The following is a 17,823-nucleotide window of genomic DNA, read 5'->3' as shown; positions in this document are numbered from 1 at the left end:
GAGACCTCATCTCTACAATAAGTCAAAAAATTAGCCAGGCGTGGTAGCGCATGCCTGTAATTCCAGCTACTTGGAAGGCTGAGGCGGAATGATCACCACGCCCGGCTGATTTTTGGATATATTGTAGAGATGAGGTCTCGCTGTCCAGGCGGGTCTCGAACCCACGGGCTCAGGCAATCCACTCACCTCAGCCTCCCAAAAGCGCAGGATTACAGGCTGAGCCACCGAGCCCAGCAATCTTGGATTCTTAAAACCAAAAAAGCTCTAAAGGACATTATATGCAAGTAGGGAACTTATCTGAGAGTGACATATGTATAGTGTTTACATAGCAGGTGGCCTTGTTCTTAACAGACATGTGCTGAAGTATTTAAGAATAAAACATTGCGTATTGGGCGTGGTGGCTCACGCCTGCAATCCCAACACTTTGGGAGGTGGAGGCTAGAGGACTGCCTGAGCAACAAGATAAAACCTTATCTCTACAATAAATCAAAAAATTAGCTGAGTGTGGTGGCGCACACCTGTAGCTCCAGCTACTTGGAAGGCTGAGATGGAATGATCACCTGAGCCCAGCAGGTCAAGGCTGCAGTGGCTGCTAGCATGCAACTACACTCCAGCCTGGGCAACAAAGTGAGACTCCAACTAAAAAAAAAAAAAAAAAAGTATGTATACAAACTTATGCTCAAATGGTTGGGGGAGAAATCTACATAAAGGTGAAAGTAAAGAAATATTAAAATTAGTGAATGTAGACCAGGGCTATATAGGTACTTGCTATACTATTCTGACAATTTTTTAAAATAAGAAATGGAAAAAGCAACAAACAAAAAAGAATAAGGCAAATTCTATTTCATTATTGTGTATTCTAAAACTTAGAAAAACCATACAGAAAGTGAAGAATAAGTAAACCTACCTTTTATGTCCCTCAGAGAACTGGGACCGCCATGAGACTGGTCTGCCTCACACACAGCTTTCCAGAAGTCCTGCTCTGCCATACTGGAGGCCTGGCCTTCATTTTGCAGACTTAGGGCCAACATGAAGTCCAAGTTTGCACTATCTTCACCACCCTTTTTGTGGGGCTGTCGGCCTCTATTCCTTTCCTGTCTTTCTTGTTCTTCAACTGGAAAAAAAAACAACCAGCACTCAAGATGTATTAGAGATGTTGCCACCCTCAACTCAAGTGCATGCCTAACAAATAGCCAAGGTTTATAGGCACCGGGGCAGGAACAAAAATGGCCCTGCTCCATCAGCACTCTTGGCCCTCTGGTTCTCACAGCTCTCTGAACACTTAGTCTACCTCTACAATAAATCAAAAAAAAATAGCCAGGCGTGGTAGTGTGCGCTTGTAGTTCCAGCTACTTAGAAGGCTGAGGTGAAAGGATGCCTAAGCCCAATAGGTTGAGGCTGCAGTGACTATGAGTGTCCCACTGCACTCCAGCCTGGACGACAGGGTGAGACTTCAACTCAAAAAAAAAAAAAGTATTACTGAGCCATAGCTGTGAGACAGGCATGTGCTATACACTTATTATTATTTTATTTTTTATTTTTGAGTCAGTCTTAATCTGTTGCCCAGACTGGAGTACAGTAGCATGCTCACGGCCACCACAGCTTCAGCTCACTAAGCTCAGGCAATCCTTCTGCCTCAGACTTCCAAGTAGCTGGAACTACAGGTGTATGCCACCATGCCCAGCTAGTTAGTTAGTTAGTTAACTGATTGACTGATTGTAGAGACAGGTCTCACCATGTTGCCCGGGCTGGTCTCGAAACCCTGGACTTAGGCAATCCTCTCACCTCCACCTCACCTCCTTGAGCCACCACGCCCCGCTATGTACTATACATTTTTCATCTATTTTCTGCATTATAATAGAATGGTTTAAAGCATGAGGTGAGATTATCTGAATTCAAAACTCAGTTCACCATTTACCTACCATGTAATCTTGTGAAAAAACATTTTTTTTTTTTGAGTTGGAGTCTCACTCTGTCACCCAGACTGGAGTGCAGTAGCATGCTCCTGGCCACCGCAGCCTCAACCTGCTGGGCTCTGGCAATCCTTCCGCCTCAGGTAGCTGGAATTACAGGCGCGCGCTACCACGCCCAGCTAATTTTTGATTTATTGTAGAGATGAGGTCTTGCCAAGTTGCCCAGGCTTAGGCAATCCACTCACCTCTCAGCCTCCCAAAGCACTGGGATTACAGGCTGAGCCACCACGCCTGACTCATTGTGAAAATGAAATGAGTTAATACAAATAAAGCACTTTGCAAATGCCTGAGGCACATAAGGTACAGGTTGAGCATACCAAATCCCAAAATCCAAAATGCTCCAAAATTCCTAATTTTTTGAATGCCATCTTGACAATGAAAAGAAAAGTTCCAATGAGCATTTTGGATTTCAAATTTGCATACATGAGAGGCTCAACTGGTAAGTAATGCAAATATTCCAAAATCCAAACAAAATAGTCTCAAGCATTTCAGATAAAGGATACTCAACCGGTATTGGTGTTAGCTACTTATACCATTGTCATCCCCCTCATTATTAACCCTAACTACAATTCAGTAGTCAGGAGTTTCTGTTATTTCCATTTTATAAAGATGTTAGGTATTCTTCCCAATGTTACCCAGCTACAGTCAGGTTTCTAGAATCAAGATCTATCTGACCACGAAAGCTCTTCCCATTTGCCCTGGGGTTTTTTGTTTTTTGTTTTTTTTTGAGTTGGAGTCTCACTCTGTCGCCCAGACTGGAGTGCAGTGGCCACTCCCGGCCACCGCAGCCTCGACCTGCTGGGCTCCGGCGATCCTTTCGTCTCAGCCTTCCAAATAGCTGGAACTACAGGCACGCACTATCACGTCCAGCTAATTTTTTAATTTATTGTAGAGATGAGGTCTCGCCAAGTTGCCCAGGCGGGTCTTGAACCCCATGGGCTCAGGCAATTCACTCACAGCTTCACAAATCACGGGATTACAGGCTGAGCCACCGAGCCCGGCTTGCCCCGGGATTTTAATACCATTCTAGTTTCCTAATCCCAAACACAACTCACATAAATTATTCTGAACTGGAAACTGGGCTGTCATGTTCCTTTGGCTGATAATCCTATTACTGTGGAAAAGGTCTGATTCAAAGGCTCCCATGGGCCTTCGGGGGGTGTCCAGAGCCTCAATTTGTCTCAGGAGTTGGGATGCAATCCAGACTCCATCTTGACCCCAAGACTCATCATATGCATTAGAAGGTATGGCAATCTCATTTCTCTTTTCCTCGCCCTCTCTCCCACAAACTTCAGGGTGAGTCTTCAGATCTTTCACAAGGACATTTCGCCCACAGTTGCCACATAGCTCTGTCCGGGCACCACAGTAATCTTCATGTTCCTTCAGTTTGAGAATGGAAAGTTCCAAATCACAGTGCTGGCAGAGAGCAAGTCGCAGAGGGCACTCAGTCTCCTGCAACACAGAAAAATGAGGCAGTTAATATGCACATCTAGGAGAGGCTGTGTTTTAGCACAAGGCAAGTAAAACAAAAAGTATCTATTTCAGTCTTTTCTTCCAAGCCTAGCTTCCTCTGCCTTGCTTTCTTTGTATTTAAGTCATACAGTCAGTGGCTCATGCCTGTAATCCCAGCACTTTGGGAGGTGGAGGTGAGAGGACTGCCTGAGTTCAGGAGTTCCAGACTATCCTGGACAACTTGACGAGACCTCGTCTCTACAATAAATAAAAGAAAAAATTAGCTGAGCATAGTGGCACATGCCTGTGGCTCCAGCTACTTAGAAGGCTGAGGCGGAAGGATCACCTGAGCACAGCAGGTCGAGCCTGCGGTAGCTGTGAGCATGCCACGCACTCCAGCCTAGAGGACAGAGTGAGACTCCAACTCAAAAAAAAAAAAAAAAAGTCACAGCTTCCTCTTTTCTTCCTGCCACAAGATTCTACAGAGGGAAGGAAAATATTAGAAGGCATCTATATACTCAGCCACCCTGACTACCATATCATTTTGTATACGTATTATAAAGTAATCCAAAATCAGCCAGAGAAGCCCTGAAGCAATTTAAGAAACAGAGCAATTCAGCTATGTCTGTCAAAGCTCCACCAGTTTCCCCTAACTCCTACTCCCAATTCAGTCTTTTTTTTTTTTTGAGTTGGAGTCTCACTTTGTTGCCCAAGTTAGAGTGCAGTGGCACAATTACAGCCACCGCAGCCTTGACCTAGCTGGGTAACACTGGGGTTCAGGTGATCCTACCACCTCAGCCTTCCTTCCAAGTAGCTGGAACTACAGGTACACACCACCACATCTGGCTAGTTTTCTCATTTTTTTTTTTCTGAGTTGAAGCCTCACTCTGTCTCCCAGGCTGGAGTGCAGTGGCCTGCTCATGGCCACCACTATGCAGATGTGCTAGGCTCAGGCGATCCTTCCATCTCAGCCTTCCAAGTAGCGGGATCTACAGGCGCGCACTACCACACCCAGCTAATTTTTTATTTATTGTAGAGACGAGGTCTTCCCAAGTTGCCCAGACTGGTTTTGAACCCCTGGACTCAGGCATTCCTCTCACCTCTGCCTCCCAAAGTGTTGGGATTATAGGTGTGAACCACCGTGCCTGGCATTTTTAGATTTATTGTAGAGACATGGTCTCACCAAGTTGCTCAGGCTGGTCTAGAATCCCTGGACTCAGGCAATCCTCTCACCTTCACCTTCCAAAGTGCTAGGATTACAGGCATGAGCCACCACATCCGGCCCAATTCAGTCTTCAGTAGCTAGTAATTAGGAAAAGAGACTGCCCTTTAGAAAGACTAACTTTTTAAAACTTCATATTTATATAAAGCACAGGCTATTGTTATGCTTTGTTTTTGAGTCAAAGCCTCTCACTCTGTTGCCCAGGCTGGAGTGTAGTGGCATGCTCATGGCCACTGCAGCCTCGACTCGCTGGGCTCAAGTGATCAAGCACAGGCTTTAAATGGACCAAATAAGCCAAAAATCACCAATGACAATGATCCCAAAAGTGTAAACACAGTAAATGAAAAACAAAACCTTTATACCTAATTGGAAATTGTCACTAATGCACTAAAAACTTAGAAAGATACAAAGGGGCCAGGCACTGTAGCTCACGCCTATAATCCCAGCACTTTGGAGGCCAAGGTGAGAGGATAGCCTGAGCTCAGGGGCTCAAGACTAGCCTGGGCAACTTGACGAGACCTCGTCTCTACAATAAATTTTTTAAAAATTAGCCAGGCATGGTGGTAGTACATGCCTGTGGTTCCAGCTACTTGTAAGGCTCAGGCAGGTGGAAGCTGGCAGTGGCCATGAGTGTGCCACTGCACTCCAGTCTGAGTGACGGAGTGAGACTCTGGTCGAGGCTGCAGTGGCCGTGAGTGTGTCACTGCACTCCAGCCTGGGCAACAGAGTAAGACTCTGACTCAAAAAACAAAAGATATAAAAGAATATATTACCATGACATATACATTTATACTTTACAAACACTATGCAAAAAAACACGTTTCTTTTCATATAAATTAAAATCAAGTTCTATTCTAAATGCTACTCCAAACATTTACCACTGTTTATATATTCATGAAATGTCTCTTGCAGGAAACACAATAAACTGATTAAAAAAAAAAAAAGGGCCTAAATAGCTGAGCAACAGGAATGAAGAGACACAATTTTTACATATATCCTTTTGTGGCTTTAAAATGTATACCATGTAGATAGAATAACAATTCAGAAAGGTTTTTTTTTTTTTTTGAGTTGGGGGTCTGACTCTGTCACCCAGACTGGAGTGTAGTGAGGCACAATCACAGCTCAATGCAGCCTTGACCTCCTGGGCTCATGTGATCCTTCTGCCTCAGCCTCCTGAGTAGCTGAGACAACAGATGTGTGCCACCATGGGCCTGGCTTATTCTTTGATTTTTTGTAGAGATGAGGTCTTGCTATGTTGCCCAGGCTAGTCTCAAACTCCTGGGCTCAAGTAATCCTCCTGCCTCAACCTCCCAAAGTGCTGGAATTATAGGCATAAGCTACTGTACCCAGCCCGGAAAGTGTTCTTTAAACGGTTTTTTCTCCTTCTTTTTTTTCAAATTGGAGTCTCACTCTGTTGCCCTGGCTGCAGTGCAGTGGCACATTCCTGTACCCGGACTTAAACATCTTTTTCATTAGAAAAAAAAAATCACTGATTTAAGTTATTCAATAAAAAAGAACAAATAATTACTGGCACATACAATATAATACAGTAAGTAGTTGGGCGTGGTGGCTAAAGTCTGTAATCCCAACACTTTGGGAGGCAGAGGCAAGAGGATTGCCTGAGCTCAGGGTTAGAGACCAGCCTGAGCAACTTTGTGAGACCTTGTCTCTACAATAAATCAAAAGATAAGCCGGGTATGGTAGCATGCACCTATAGTCCCAGCTACTTGGAAGGCTGAGGCAAAAGGATCACCTGAGTCTAGTAAGTTGAGGCTGCGGTGGCCATGAGCATGCCACTGCACTCCAGTCTGGGTGACAGAGTGAGACTCCAACTCAAAAAAAAAAATTTTACATTAAGTACTTTGCTAACAACTCCAAAAAGTGCTAGTAATTCATAGAACAGCAAATAAAGTAATAACTATTAAAGAAAAAACATAAAACTACACAATTTATCTCTGGTCTAAAATTGTCACAGTCTGACTTGTAGGAATGTTAGGGAACACTTTGTACTTGTACCTTTATAATGATTGGTATATCACCACAGGATTCCCAGAAATAGCTGGGAGAGAGACTAGGAGAGGGGATAGTTTATTAGAGGTTGTTTTTTGTTTTTGTTTTTTTTAATTGCAGAGACAAGGTCTCACCAAGTTGCCCAGGCTGGTCTCCAGCCCCTGAACTCAGGCAATCCTCTCACCTCAGTCTCCCAAAGTGCTGGGATTACAGACCCGGATGAATATTAGAAGCTGTTTTACAGAGCAAGTAGGTACTAGAGCCAGAGAAAGACTCATTATATTGTTAATGTGACCTCAATCATACCCCCTGGCTGGTAAGGTCTAGTAAAATGTACATCAAATGCTTAGAACAAAATAATAGAGTGCTAAGGTATTTGTTTTTCTCTGAGCTGTGGGTTTATGGGTGGTTCTTACTTTCTTTTTATATATCCCAAATTTTCTACATTAAATATGAATCACCTTTTAAGGGTATTTTAATTATAAAGTAATAGTAATTAACATTTTTTCTGAGTTGGAGTCTCACTCTTGTTATTCAGGCTGGAGTGCAATGGCACGCTCACAGCCACTGCAGCCTCGACTTGCTGGGCTTAGGCGACCCTTCCGCCTCAGACTTCCAAGTAGATGGAACTACAGGCATGCGCCACCACACCCAGCTGATTTTTTGACTTATTGTAGAGACAAGGTCTCACCATCTTACCCAGGCTGATCTCAAACCAATGGGCTCAGGTAATCTTCTAGCCTCAGCCTCCCAAAGTGCTGGTGTTACAGGCTGAGCCATTGCACCCAGCCAGGAATTAACTTGTTATTTGAGGTATACAGAATGAAGCACAAGTCTTAAATGTAAACCTTGGTGAAAGTCTTAAATGTAAACCTTGGTGCATACACCTAAATAGTTATTAGGAATTTTCAAACTAGTAAAACAACATGCTGAGCGTGGTGGCTCACACCTATAATCCCAATACTTTGGGAGGCCAAGGTGAAAGGAATGTCTGAACTCACAGGTTCGAGATCAGCCTGGGCAATTTGGTGAGACCTCATCCCTACAATAAATCAAAAAAATAGCTGGGCATAGATAGTAGCACGTGCATGTAGGTTCCAGCTACTTAGAAGGCTGAGGCAGAAGGACCACCTGAGCCCAGCAGGTCAGGGTCGCAGTGGCCGTGAGTGTGCCATTGCATTCCAGCCTGGGTGGCAGAGTAAGACTCCAACTCAAAAAAAAAACAACTCAACTTTGCCAATTTTATCTCAACTAAGGACCAAATAATACCCTGTTCTCTTATAGTAAATGCTGAGGGATTTCTTCAGGTATAAAGAGTATGTCATCCAAATGATCAAGAATTCAAAACGAAGTTACAAGATGTAAAGTAGGCTGTGTGCTAAAGAGATTATCCCACACTGGCAATCCCTGCATGAGTTCATGCTCAGTGAGGCTGCCAATAGCCAAACCCCAGCAGAAATGATAGACTCAGTTCCAAAGGGAGAGACTCTGATGCCTGAGCATGGGGTACAACAACCAGACAGCCAAATCTGACAGCAGTCAAACAGTCAAAGCCTCAATTAAGCTGTGAGAGGCAGTATGCATGTGAGCTGGTGGAGAACAAAGACTCAACCCACTGGCTTCCTGCTCTGCGTGTGTTTCTGTAATCTCAATAGGACTGGCCCCACAGTAACTCACTCCCTTCATAGTGCAAGAAGACTAACCTCATGTTTCTTTAACTGCCTCTTCTCCAACTTCTTGTTACATTTGCAGATCACCTAGGGTAAGAAGTGAGAATCAATAAATTGGCTTTGTGACAACATGCTCATTTGCTACTGCACAATAGCAAGTATAATACATTTATGAAGAGTTGGGTACTTGGTGGTTCACCTGACAGTGTTCTGTAGCCATGTGAGTCTCCATGTCAGATTTGGGAAATGGTTCCTTGCAGAGAGGACACACACCAATGTTTCTTTGACAGTGGATCTCATGGATAGTAAAGTTAAACACAGGAATTTCTTTTTTGCTACAGAAATAGACCAAAAAAAAAAAAAAGACAAGTATTATTGACTGATCTAAGCATTTTCTTGCACAGTGGTATCACATGGAAATCTGTCCTGTCCAATCTTCAGTCCATTATTTCACTTTAGTGTGAGACCTAATCTACAAACTCTTATGACTGTTACCAACTCTGCTTTTCAGGAACTAAATTCTGAAGTCTGAGTCTTATGTGCAACAATCTGAGTTATCAGTGCCATGCACCACCTCTAAAAGCCTGCCTTTCTTTCTCAGAGTCAGAGCTGGCCCAGGCATGGTGGCTCACCCCTGTAATCCCAGCACTTTGGAGGGGAAGGTGAGAGGATTGCCTAAACCCAGGGGTTCAAGACCAGCCTGGGCAACTTCGCAAGACCTCATCTCTACAATAAATCAAAAAATAAGATGGGCATGATGGTACATGCCTGTAGTCCCAGCTACTCAGAAGGCTGAAGCAGAAGGATCGCCTGCCTGAACCCATAAGGTAGAGGCTGCGGTGGCTATGAGTGTGCCACTGCACTCCAGCCTTAGTGACAGAGTGAGAATCGATGGAAAAAAATGGCTCTAAAGGCAAAATCTTTGTTTAATTATTTATTTATTCGAGTCAGAGTCTCACTCTGTCACCCAGGCTGGAGGGCAGTGGCACACTCACAGCCACCACAGCCTCGACCTGGTGGGCTCAAGCAATCCTTCAGCCTCAGCCTTCAGAGTAGCTGGAATTACAGGAATACGCCACCGTGTCCAGCTGATTTTTTTATTTATTGTAGAGATGAGGTCTCATTAAGTTGCCCAGGCTGGTCTAGAACCCTGGGCTCAGGTTATCCTCTCACTTCTACCTCCCGAAGTGCTGGGATTACAGGCTTGAGCCACCATGCCCAGCAACAAAATGTTTAAACCTGAAACTTAAACAGAGTTACTTAGATGGGAGGTCTATACAGGCTTAGTCAGTCTTCCATGCTAATCTGCTTTTCTTTTTGAGTTGGAGTCTCACTCTGCTGCCAGGCTGGAGTGCAATGGCACTCTCACGGCCACTACAGCTTTAACCTGCTGGGCTCAGGCAAGCCTTCCACCTCAGCCTTCCAAGTAGTTGGAACCACCAGTGTGTGCTATCACACCCGGCTTATTTTTTTATATCATTATAGAGATGAGGTCTCGCCAAGTTGCCCAGGCTGGTCTTGAACCCCTGGGCTCAGGCAATCCTCTCACCTCGGCCTCCAAAAGTGCTGGGATTACAGACTGAGTCACTGTGCCCAGGCTTTTTTTAAAAAATAAATTGCTTTGGCTTTTAATAACCTTATTCTCATTACCTTTCTATTAACTCACCCTTTCTAACTCCCTTAGCATAGCTATTTATATATTGTCCTAGGTTTGAGATTCCTTCAAATTGCAGTAAACTAACAAAACAGATAAATCTTAAAAATGAATACATCTGGCCAGGCACAGTAGCTCATGTCTATAATCCCAGCACTTAGGGAAGCTGAGGTGAAAGGATTGCCTGAGCCCATGAGTTCGAGACCAGCCTGGGCAACTTGGCGAGGATCTCTACAATTATTCAAAAAATTAGCCAGATGTGGTAGCACGTGCCTGTAGTTCTAGCTACTTGGAAGGCTGAGGCTGAAGGATCACCTCAGCCCAGCAGGTTGAGGCTGTGGTGGCCGTGAGCATGCCACTGCACTCCAGCCTGGTTGACAGAGTGAGACTCCAACTCAAAAAAAAAAAAAAAGAATACATCTGTTTTTGTGTATAAAAATCATACTTTTTATGATTGCTTCACTGATTATTTTGTGTCTGTAACTATACATATAAAAGTCAAACAGGGTCAGGCATGGGGGCTCAAGCCTGTAATTCCAGCACTTTGGGAGGCCAAGGCAAGTGGACTGCCTGAGCCCAGGGGTTCAAGACCAGCCTGGACAATTTGGTAAGACCTTGTCTCTACAATAAATCAAAAAATTAGCCAGACGTGATGGCTCGTTCCAATAGCTCCACCTACTTTGGTAGGCTGAGGCGGAAAGATTGCCTAAGCCCAGGAGGTCGAGGCTGCAGTGTCCGTGAGCGTGCCACTGCACTCCAGCCTAGGTGATAGAGTGAGACCCTGACTCAAAAAAAACCTCAAAGCTAAAGTAGTTTATGTAGCAGCAGAAAGTAGCAGTGGCATAATAGAAAGCAATACCCTTATAAGGCAAGATAACCTCAATAAGATGAAATCTTAATTCCATGCAGGTAAAGAATATTGTAAACAGTAGCTGCTCTAATTATATCCTAGTTCTGCCAAAGTTAGGCTGAGTAGAAAGAAAAAGGCAACAACAACAAAAAGAAAAATTGTTATTTGGCTCAAACCTTTCACCAATGTGTCAAACTTTTTCCTTTATTCAACATCTCTCTCCTACCACAATTTGCTAAGTTGAACATACCACAGATAGCTCTGCTTTTTTTTCTTTATCTTACAGTAAGAATACTCGTATATCACCAAAATAGCAAGATTAAGTTTTTGAGAAATCCCCACCAGGAAGCAACTGATTATTCATTGTAGCCTAAGTTTCATTTTACCAGGAAAAAGTTGCTTTCTTGTAACTGATGGGAGTTCAAAACATCAAAATAGAAAGCTTAACATTTAAGGCTGTACCCAGTCTTCCCAGTCTTCACTAAGAGTTTTAGAATCATGAAATGATAATAATTAAGCTCAACTGTCTTAAGAATTTAACTAGTCCTTTTTTTTAAAGCAGCAAAATCCTTTATAGAAAGAGTTAAGACTGGGCTCCTGTGGTTGAACTGCTCGGTCACTATATGCAGAGTCAAGCTAACTAAACTTTGCTCCCAATCAAACCAATCACCGTGGCCACTCAGAGAAATCCATGCATAATACTTTGAAAAACACTGATTTACAAAAAGTTAGCTGGGCATGGTAGCAAATGCCTGTAGTCCCAGATACTTAGGAGACTGAGGCTGAAGGATGGCCTGAGCCTGGGAGGTTGAGGCTGCGGTGAGCTATGAACACGTCACTGCACTCCAGTCTGGGCAACAGAGTAATACTCCAACTTAAAAAACAAAACACACACACACAAAATACTGATCTAGTCCAAACATTTATATTATTATATTATTATCTTTTAAAAAACATACATTTTCCAGACACACAATAAATAAGTTCATCTATTTATAGGTAAGAAAATGAGGCCCCAAGGTAGTCAAGCGACTTGCCAAAAGTCATCAAGGGCAGGAACCAGAGTCCTGACTCTCAGGCTCACCCTGTCACTCTGTCATAAACTAACCATCTTGTCAAATTCCTAAAACAGGCAGTTTTTCCAAAATTGTTATAAAAGCTCTAATCCTACTTATTTCCACCATATACTATATGGGTCCAATTTTATTTAACTTGCCAATAAGTAAACCAATTCTTTACAAAAGTTAATTTGTTCTCATTCCAATAACATTTCTGAGATTTAATTTCTTACCAGTTGTCACACAATCGAGTATTCTGGTCATCTAGAAATTCAGCCATCTTTAGCTCTTTCTGAAAACTATAAAGGAAGAAATGTGAACGTTCTATTTCATTTCTGCTTTAAGGATGACATGCAAAACAAAATCAAACTAGTGTACAGATAATGTTACCAAAACCTGTGTATTAAAGCATCTTATTTAATACTCAACACCCTTGGAGTTTTCTTTTTATTTTTAAATTCTGTATTTAAAATAATTTATTTTCAAAAACAGTTGCAAAAAACAATAAAAAGAACTCCCTTATATCCTCTACCCAATTTCTCTAAAAGTTAATGTAACTACAATAAAATGCTCAGATATAGGAAATTAACAGAAATACAATACTATTTCAGCCATCCCATCAATGCCCTTTTCTGGTTCAGTATTCAACCCAGGATCACACACTGCATTTAGTTGTCACTTCTGCTTAATCTTCTGTGATCTGCGGTAGTTCTTCCATTTGTCTTTATCTTTCACAATCGTGTTAAGTATACTGGCTAGTTATTTTATATAATGTCCTTCATTTGGGGTTTGTCTGATAGTATCTCTTGATTAAATTCAGATTACACATTTTTGGCAAAAATACCACAGAAGTGATGTGCTCATCCCAGTGCACTGAGTCAGAAGGTACAGTATGTCGACAGTCTTATTTCATTGTTGATGAAAACTCTGATCATATAGTTGAGATGGTGTCTGCTAGGTTTCTTCACTATAAAGTTCGTAATGCTTTTTAAACAAGATGTCAATGCGGAAAGCAAAATACTGGCAACTTCTCTACCAGTATTTCGTTTAGATTATTCCTTTCATAATGCAAAAATTATCTTAAATCCTGCCCTAGCAGGGTCCTTTTAATGGTTTTAAACCATTATCAAAACAACATTCACTTTTTTTTTTTTTTTTTTTTGAGTTGGAGTCTCGCTCTGTCCCCCAGACTGGAGTGCAGTGGCCGCTCCCGGCCACCACAGCCTCGACCTGCTGGGCACCAGTGATCCTTCCGCCTCAGCCTTCCGAGTAGCTGGAACTACAGGCGCGCGCTACCACGCCCGGCTAATTTTTTATTTATTGTAGAGATGAGGTCTCACCAAGTTGCCCAGGCGGGTCTCGAACCCACGGGCTCAGGCAATCCACTCACCTTAGCCTCCCAAGGTACAGGATTACAGGCTGAGCCACCAAGCCCGGCCAACGTCCACTTTTTATTTTATTTTATTGTTTTGAGTTGGAGTCTCACTCCATTACCCAGGATGAAGTGCAGGAGCACACTCACGGCCAGCCCAGTGTCAACCCACTGGGCTCAGACAATCCTTCTGCCTCACCCTTCCAAGTAGCCAGAACTACAGGCGCTCACTACCACACCTGGCTAATTTTTCAATTTATTGTGGAGATGAGATCTCAAGTTGCCCAGGTTGTTCTCCAACCAGTGGGCTCAGGCAATCCTCTCACCTCTGCCAACATTTACTTTTCTTTTTTTTGGTTTGTTTGTTTTTGGGTTTTTTTTGAGTTGGAGTCTCACTCTGTTGCCCAGACCGGAGTGCAGTGGCCGCTCCCGGCCACCGCAACCTCGACCTGCTGGGGTTCTGGCGATCCTTCCGCCTCAACCTTCCAAGTAGTTGGAACTACAGGCGCGCGCTACCACGACTGGCTAATTTTTTTGATTTATTGTAGAAATGAGGTCTTGCCAAGTTGCCCAGGCAGGTCTTGAACCTGTGGGCTCAGGCAATCCACTCACCTCAGCCTCCCAAAGTGCTGGGATTACAGACTGAGCCACCGAGCCCGGCTAACATTTACTTTTCAAAACACATTTTCATTTGTTCATTTAGCTTGTTTATTAATTAAGACCTTACTGTGTGCTGCTGTGCTCTGGCACTAAGAATACTTCACAAACTAAAGAAATATAGTGTCTGATTTATAAAACCATTAAAAAGTACCTGCTGGGTGGGGGTGGGGAGGTAGAAATATAGTGTCTGATGTAACAGAGAAATTTAGTGGTTGAGAAAAACAATAAGCAAAAAAAATATAAATAACATAAGGCAAGAATATAAATGGAAAAGATATGAACAGACACTTCTCAAAGGAAGACATCTGAGCAGCCAACAGACACATGAAGAAATGTTAAACCTCACTAATCATCAAGGAGATGCAAATCAAAACCACACTGAGATACCACCTAACTCCAGTCAGAATGGCAATTATCAACAACTCAAAAAATAACAGCTGCTGGAGAGGGTGTGGTGAAAAGGGAACACTTCTACACTGTTGGTGGGAGTGCAAACTAGCGCAACCTCTGTGGAAAACAGTGTGGCGATTCCTAAAAGCTCTAAATATCGACCTCCCATATGACCCCACAATCCCCCTACTGGGAATATACCCTGAAGAACTCAAATCACTCTATGAAAAAGATACCTGCACACGTATGTTTATCGCAGCATTGTTCACAATAGCAAGAACCTGAAATCAGTCATGCTGTCCATCAAAAGAGGACTGGATTTTAAAAATGTGGTACATAGCTGGGCTCAGTGGCTCAGCCTGTAATCCCGTGCCTTGGGAGGGTGAGGTGAGTGGGTTGCCTGAGCCCAAGGGTTCGAGACCCACCTGCGCAACTTGGCGAGACATCACCTCGACAATAAATAAAAAATTAGTGGGGCGTGGTAGTGCACGCCTGTAGTTCCAGCTACTTGGAAGGTTGAGGCAGAAGGATTGCTGGAGCCCAGCAGGTGGAGGCTGCAGTGGCCGGGAGTGGCCACTCCACTCCAGTCTGGGCGACAGAATGAGACTCCAACTCAAAAAAATATATATATATGTGGTACATATACACAATGGAATACTACGCAGCCATAAAAAATAACAAATTCATGAATTTCACAGCAATCTGGATGGAACTAGAGCCTGATACTGAGTGACCTCTCACAGAAACAAAGATCTGAGTATCACATGTTCTCACTCATATAGTGGACCCTGAATATCCATCGTAATACTATAAGAAAAGGACTGACAGTGATGGGAAACTATGGGGGGGGGGGGAGGGAGGTGGGATTAATGGTAGTAATATCTGTCTGGGGATGGGGAAAAAGCCCTTATCAACAAGGGTGCCTGAACAAAGCATATTTGTATACCTAACCCTTAACTGTACCCCACAATATCAAAATAAAAAATATTGATATATATTTTTAAAAAGAATATAAGTGGAAAAGTACACAGACAAACCGGGACGGAGTGGAGGGAGGAAATCTACTTTAGATCAGGGTGGCCAGGGAAGAACTTTCTGGGGAGATGACATTTAAGCTAAGACCTGAAGTACAAAGAGCCAGTCAGGCCAAGAAAAAGAAATCGGGGAAAAGAGAAACACCCACTCAGGCAGCAGGAAGAGCAAAGAGCCTGAGGCAACGAAAGAGAAAGCAAAGGTGGATCTGGAGGAACATCCAGAAAAGGGGCATGAGTCATTACAGAAGGTCCTATACAGAACAGGAGCGCTACTGGCTTAGAGTCCAAGCTCAATGGCAACCACGGAGGGGTTTAAACGGGAATGACATGGCTCGAGACAGCCACTCCGACGTGAAGTGTCACCTAGGGAGAGGAGGCACCGATCTAGGAAAACGAGTCACCTTCCTGGACCCTTTCCCGGGGCCGTCAGACTGGTCTGGGCACAGTGGCTTGACTCCAGCCCCTAAGCGGCCAACCACGAGGAGGAGCGCGCTCCCTTGCCAGGCAGCACGGGGATTGGGGGCCGCCCTCAGGGTTGGAGTCGGCCCCTCCGGGGGTCCAGTTCCGGCTGCTTCCGCCACTCTCTCGGTACACGCGTGATTTCACCCCTCGGGGGCCTCGGGCAGACGACTGACAAAACTTCGGAGGGCCGTCCTAAGAGTCAACGGTGAACGCGCGGAGGTTTGGGCACGAAAAGGCCTCCGACCTCAGAAGGGGCTCCTTGAGGTCGGCCATATCTCCCGCGGACGCAGAGGGGACCGTCGTTCTGCCTGAGGCGGGGAGCCGGCACCGCGGTCTAGACCCCCAGGTGGCTTCCAGCCGCCCCCTCCGCCAGGGCACCAGCTCCGCAAATGACAGCAGGAAACGTTTCCTGTGCTTGTCCACGGCCGGACGCTTACACGGACAATCTTTTAATCCCGAGCACAATCCCACGACAAAGTCACCACCCCCATTTCAGAGACTGCGAAAGCGGAAGTCTCCAGGGACAGTCACCCGCCTCACCAGCTGGGCAGAGCAGGGGCTCGATCCCTTGACCTCGAGGCAGCACTAGGCCACACGCGACCCGCGACGCCTGCAGTTCCAGGCCGTGGCTCCAAGCCCAGGCCGGCGTCGGGCCCAGCTCCGCCCGGGGCGCGGTGGCCACAGCGGCGCTGAGGACGACGCCCGCTTCCCGGTCCCCAGGCCAAGGCCGCGGAGGGGGCGGCGCAGCCGGGGGCTGCCGAGACTCTAGTTCCCTGAGGAGAAAGCGCGGTCTCCTCCAGTGGCTTGAGGAGACAACGTCGCGCGGCCGCGACCCCAGGCCTACAGTCCCCTCGCCCACACACTCCTCCCTCGGGATGCCGGCCCCTTCCTAGATTGGAGGCCGCGGGAGGCTCCCCAGGCGTGGGCAGAGGCTACGTCTCACCTGGGACGACAGGAGGGACGCCGAACCGAGCCGCTAGCCACAGACACCGAGCCGCCTCAGTCAGCCCCCTCACTGAACAACGGCCCCTAGAGCTGCCTCACCACTTCCGCCCATCGCGGAGGGGCGCACTCATTGGTCACGGCCGGCCTCCCCCGCCGGCCCATTGGGCAGTATTGTTGTCGCTCCTAGCGCCCCGCCTTCTGCGCGTCGATTGGCTCCTCGGAGCTCTGAGGGGGCAGGGCCCTGCAAGTTCAAGCCCCTGCACATCTGGGCTGAGAAGCAGCAAGCTGAGCTGTGTGCGTGAAGCTGGATCTAGCGACTACCCCTGACACAGGCTAATACTATTTGCATGAATAATACTGTGCAAACATTACTAAGATGTCTAATATATTAAGATAATTAATGGCATTTGTTCTCTTGTCATGGGCCATTAATACTTATTAGTCATCCTTGTTGCTATTATGATGCCCTTGTGCAAGACTTGTGCAAGACTTCTGCAAGGCTCTGACCATATTTGAGCACTTCACTTTCTTGCAGTGGAAGAATGAGAGCCTGAGATGCAGGTTTGAATGCCAGTTTTTCCACTTGCTGCCTGAATGGATTCTCGGAGCTTCGCTTATGCAAAAAAAAAAAAGGCGAGACTAATTAAATAAGCATAGCTGAGCGCAATACTATAAACGATACAGCAATTTAAAATTATGATTCCATTGCATATTATAATTGCAAAATGTTCTTGAAACAGTGCTAAGCAGGAAAAGCAGCTTACAATGCAGTATTTATAACAAGATAGAATATTCCTTTTATTTTTAATTTTTATTTATTTTGAGTCGGAGTCTCACTCTGTTGCCCAGGCTGGAGTGCAGTGGCACACTCATGGCCACCGCAGCCTCGACACACTGGGCTCAGGTGATCCTTCTGCCTCAGCCTTCCAAGTGTCTGTGATGGCCTGTGCCACCACATCCAGCTTTTTTCTTTTTCTTATTGTAGAGATGAGATCTCACCAAGTTGCCCTAGCCAGTCTCGAACCCTTGGGCTCAGGCAATCCTCCCGCCTCTGCCTCCCAAAGTGCCACC

The 17,823-nt window shown here is 45.1% G+C and overlaps 1 protein-coding gene across 2 annotated transcripts in view; it reads right to left on the bottom strand.

Moving 5' to 3' along the window:
• TRAFD1 (TRAF-type zinc finger domain containing 1) overlaps positions 1 to 16,868 on the bottom strand; it is a 26,649-nt gene extending 9,781 nt beyond the window's left edge. The window contains exons 1-6 of one of the 2 annotated variants that reach the window (XM_021713121.1): positions 16,751 to 16,868; positions 12,123 to 12,181; positions 8,527 to 8,662; positions 8,361 to 8,414; positions 3,029 to 3,425; positions 908 to 1,114 (exon numbers count right to left, since the gene is read on the bottom strand). In XM_021713121.1, the coding sequence (XP_021568796.1) occupies positions 908 to 1,114; positions 3,029 to 3,425; positions 8,361 to 8,414; positions 8,527 to 8,662; positions 12,123 to 12,169 (841 nt within the window). In that variant the 5' untranslated portion in view covers positions 12,170 to 12,181; positions 16,751 to 16,868. Of the gene's footprint in view, positions 1 to 907; positions 1,115 to 3,028; positions 3,426 to 8,360; positions 8,415 to 8,526; positions 8,663 to 12,122; positions 12,225 to 16,750 lie in introns of both variants that reach the window. The other variant, XM_021713122.1, reaches the window with a different exon arrangement.
• Between the last annotated feature and the right edge of the window lie 955 nt (positions 16,869 to 17,823).

This window comes from Carlito syrichta, unplaced genomic scaffold (assembly GCF_000164805.1).
Source record: "Carlito syrichta isolate Samal-C Ts95f unplaced genomic scaffold, Tarsius_syrichta-2.0.1 Scaffold304253, whole genome shotgun sequence".
Lineage (NCBI taxonomy): Eukaryota > Metazoa > Chordata > Mammalia > Primates > Tarsiidae > Carlito > Carlito syrichta.
Note: the sequence above shows the minus strand (reverse complement) of the source record. Positions and strands in the feature narration are given on the sequence as shown.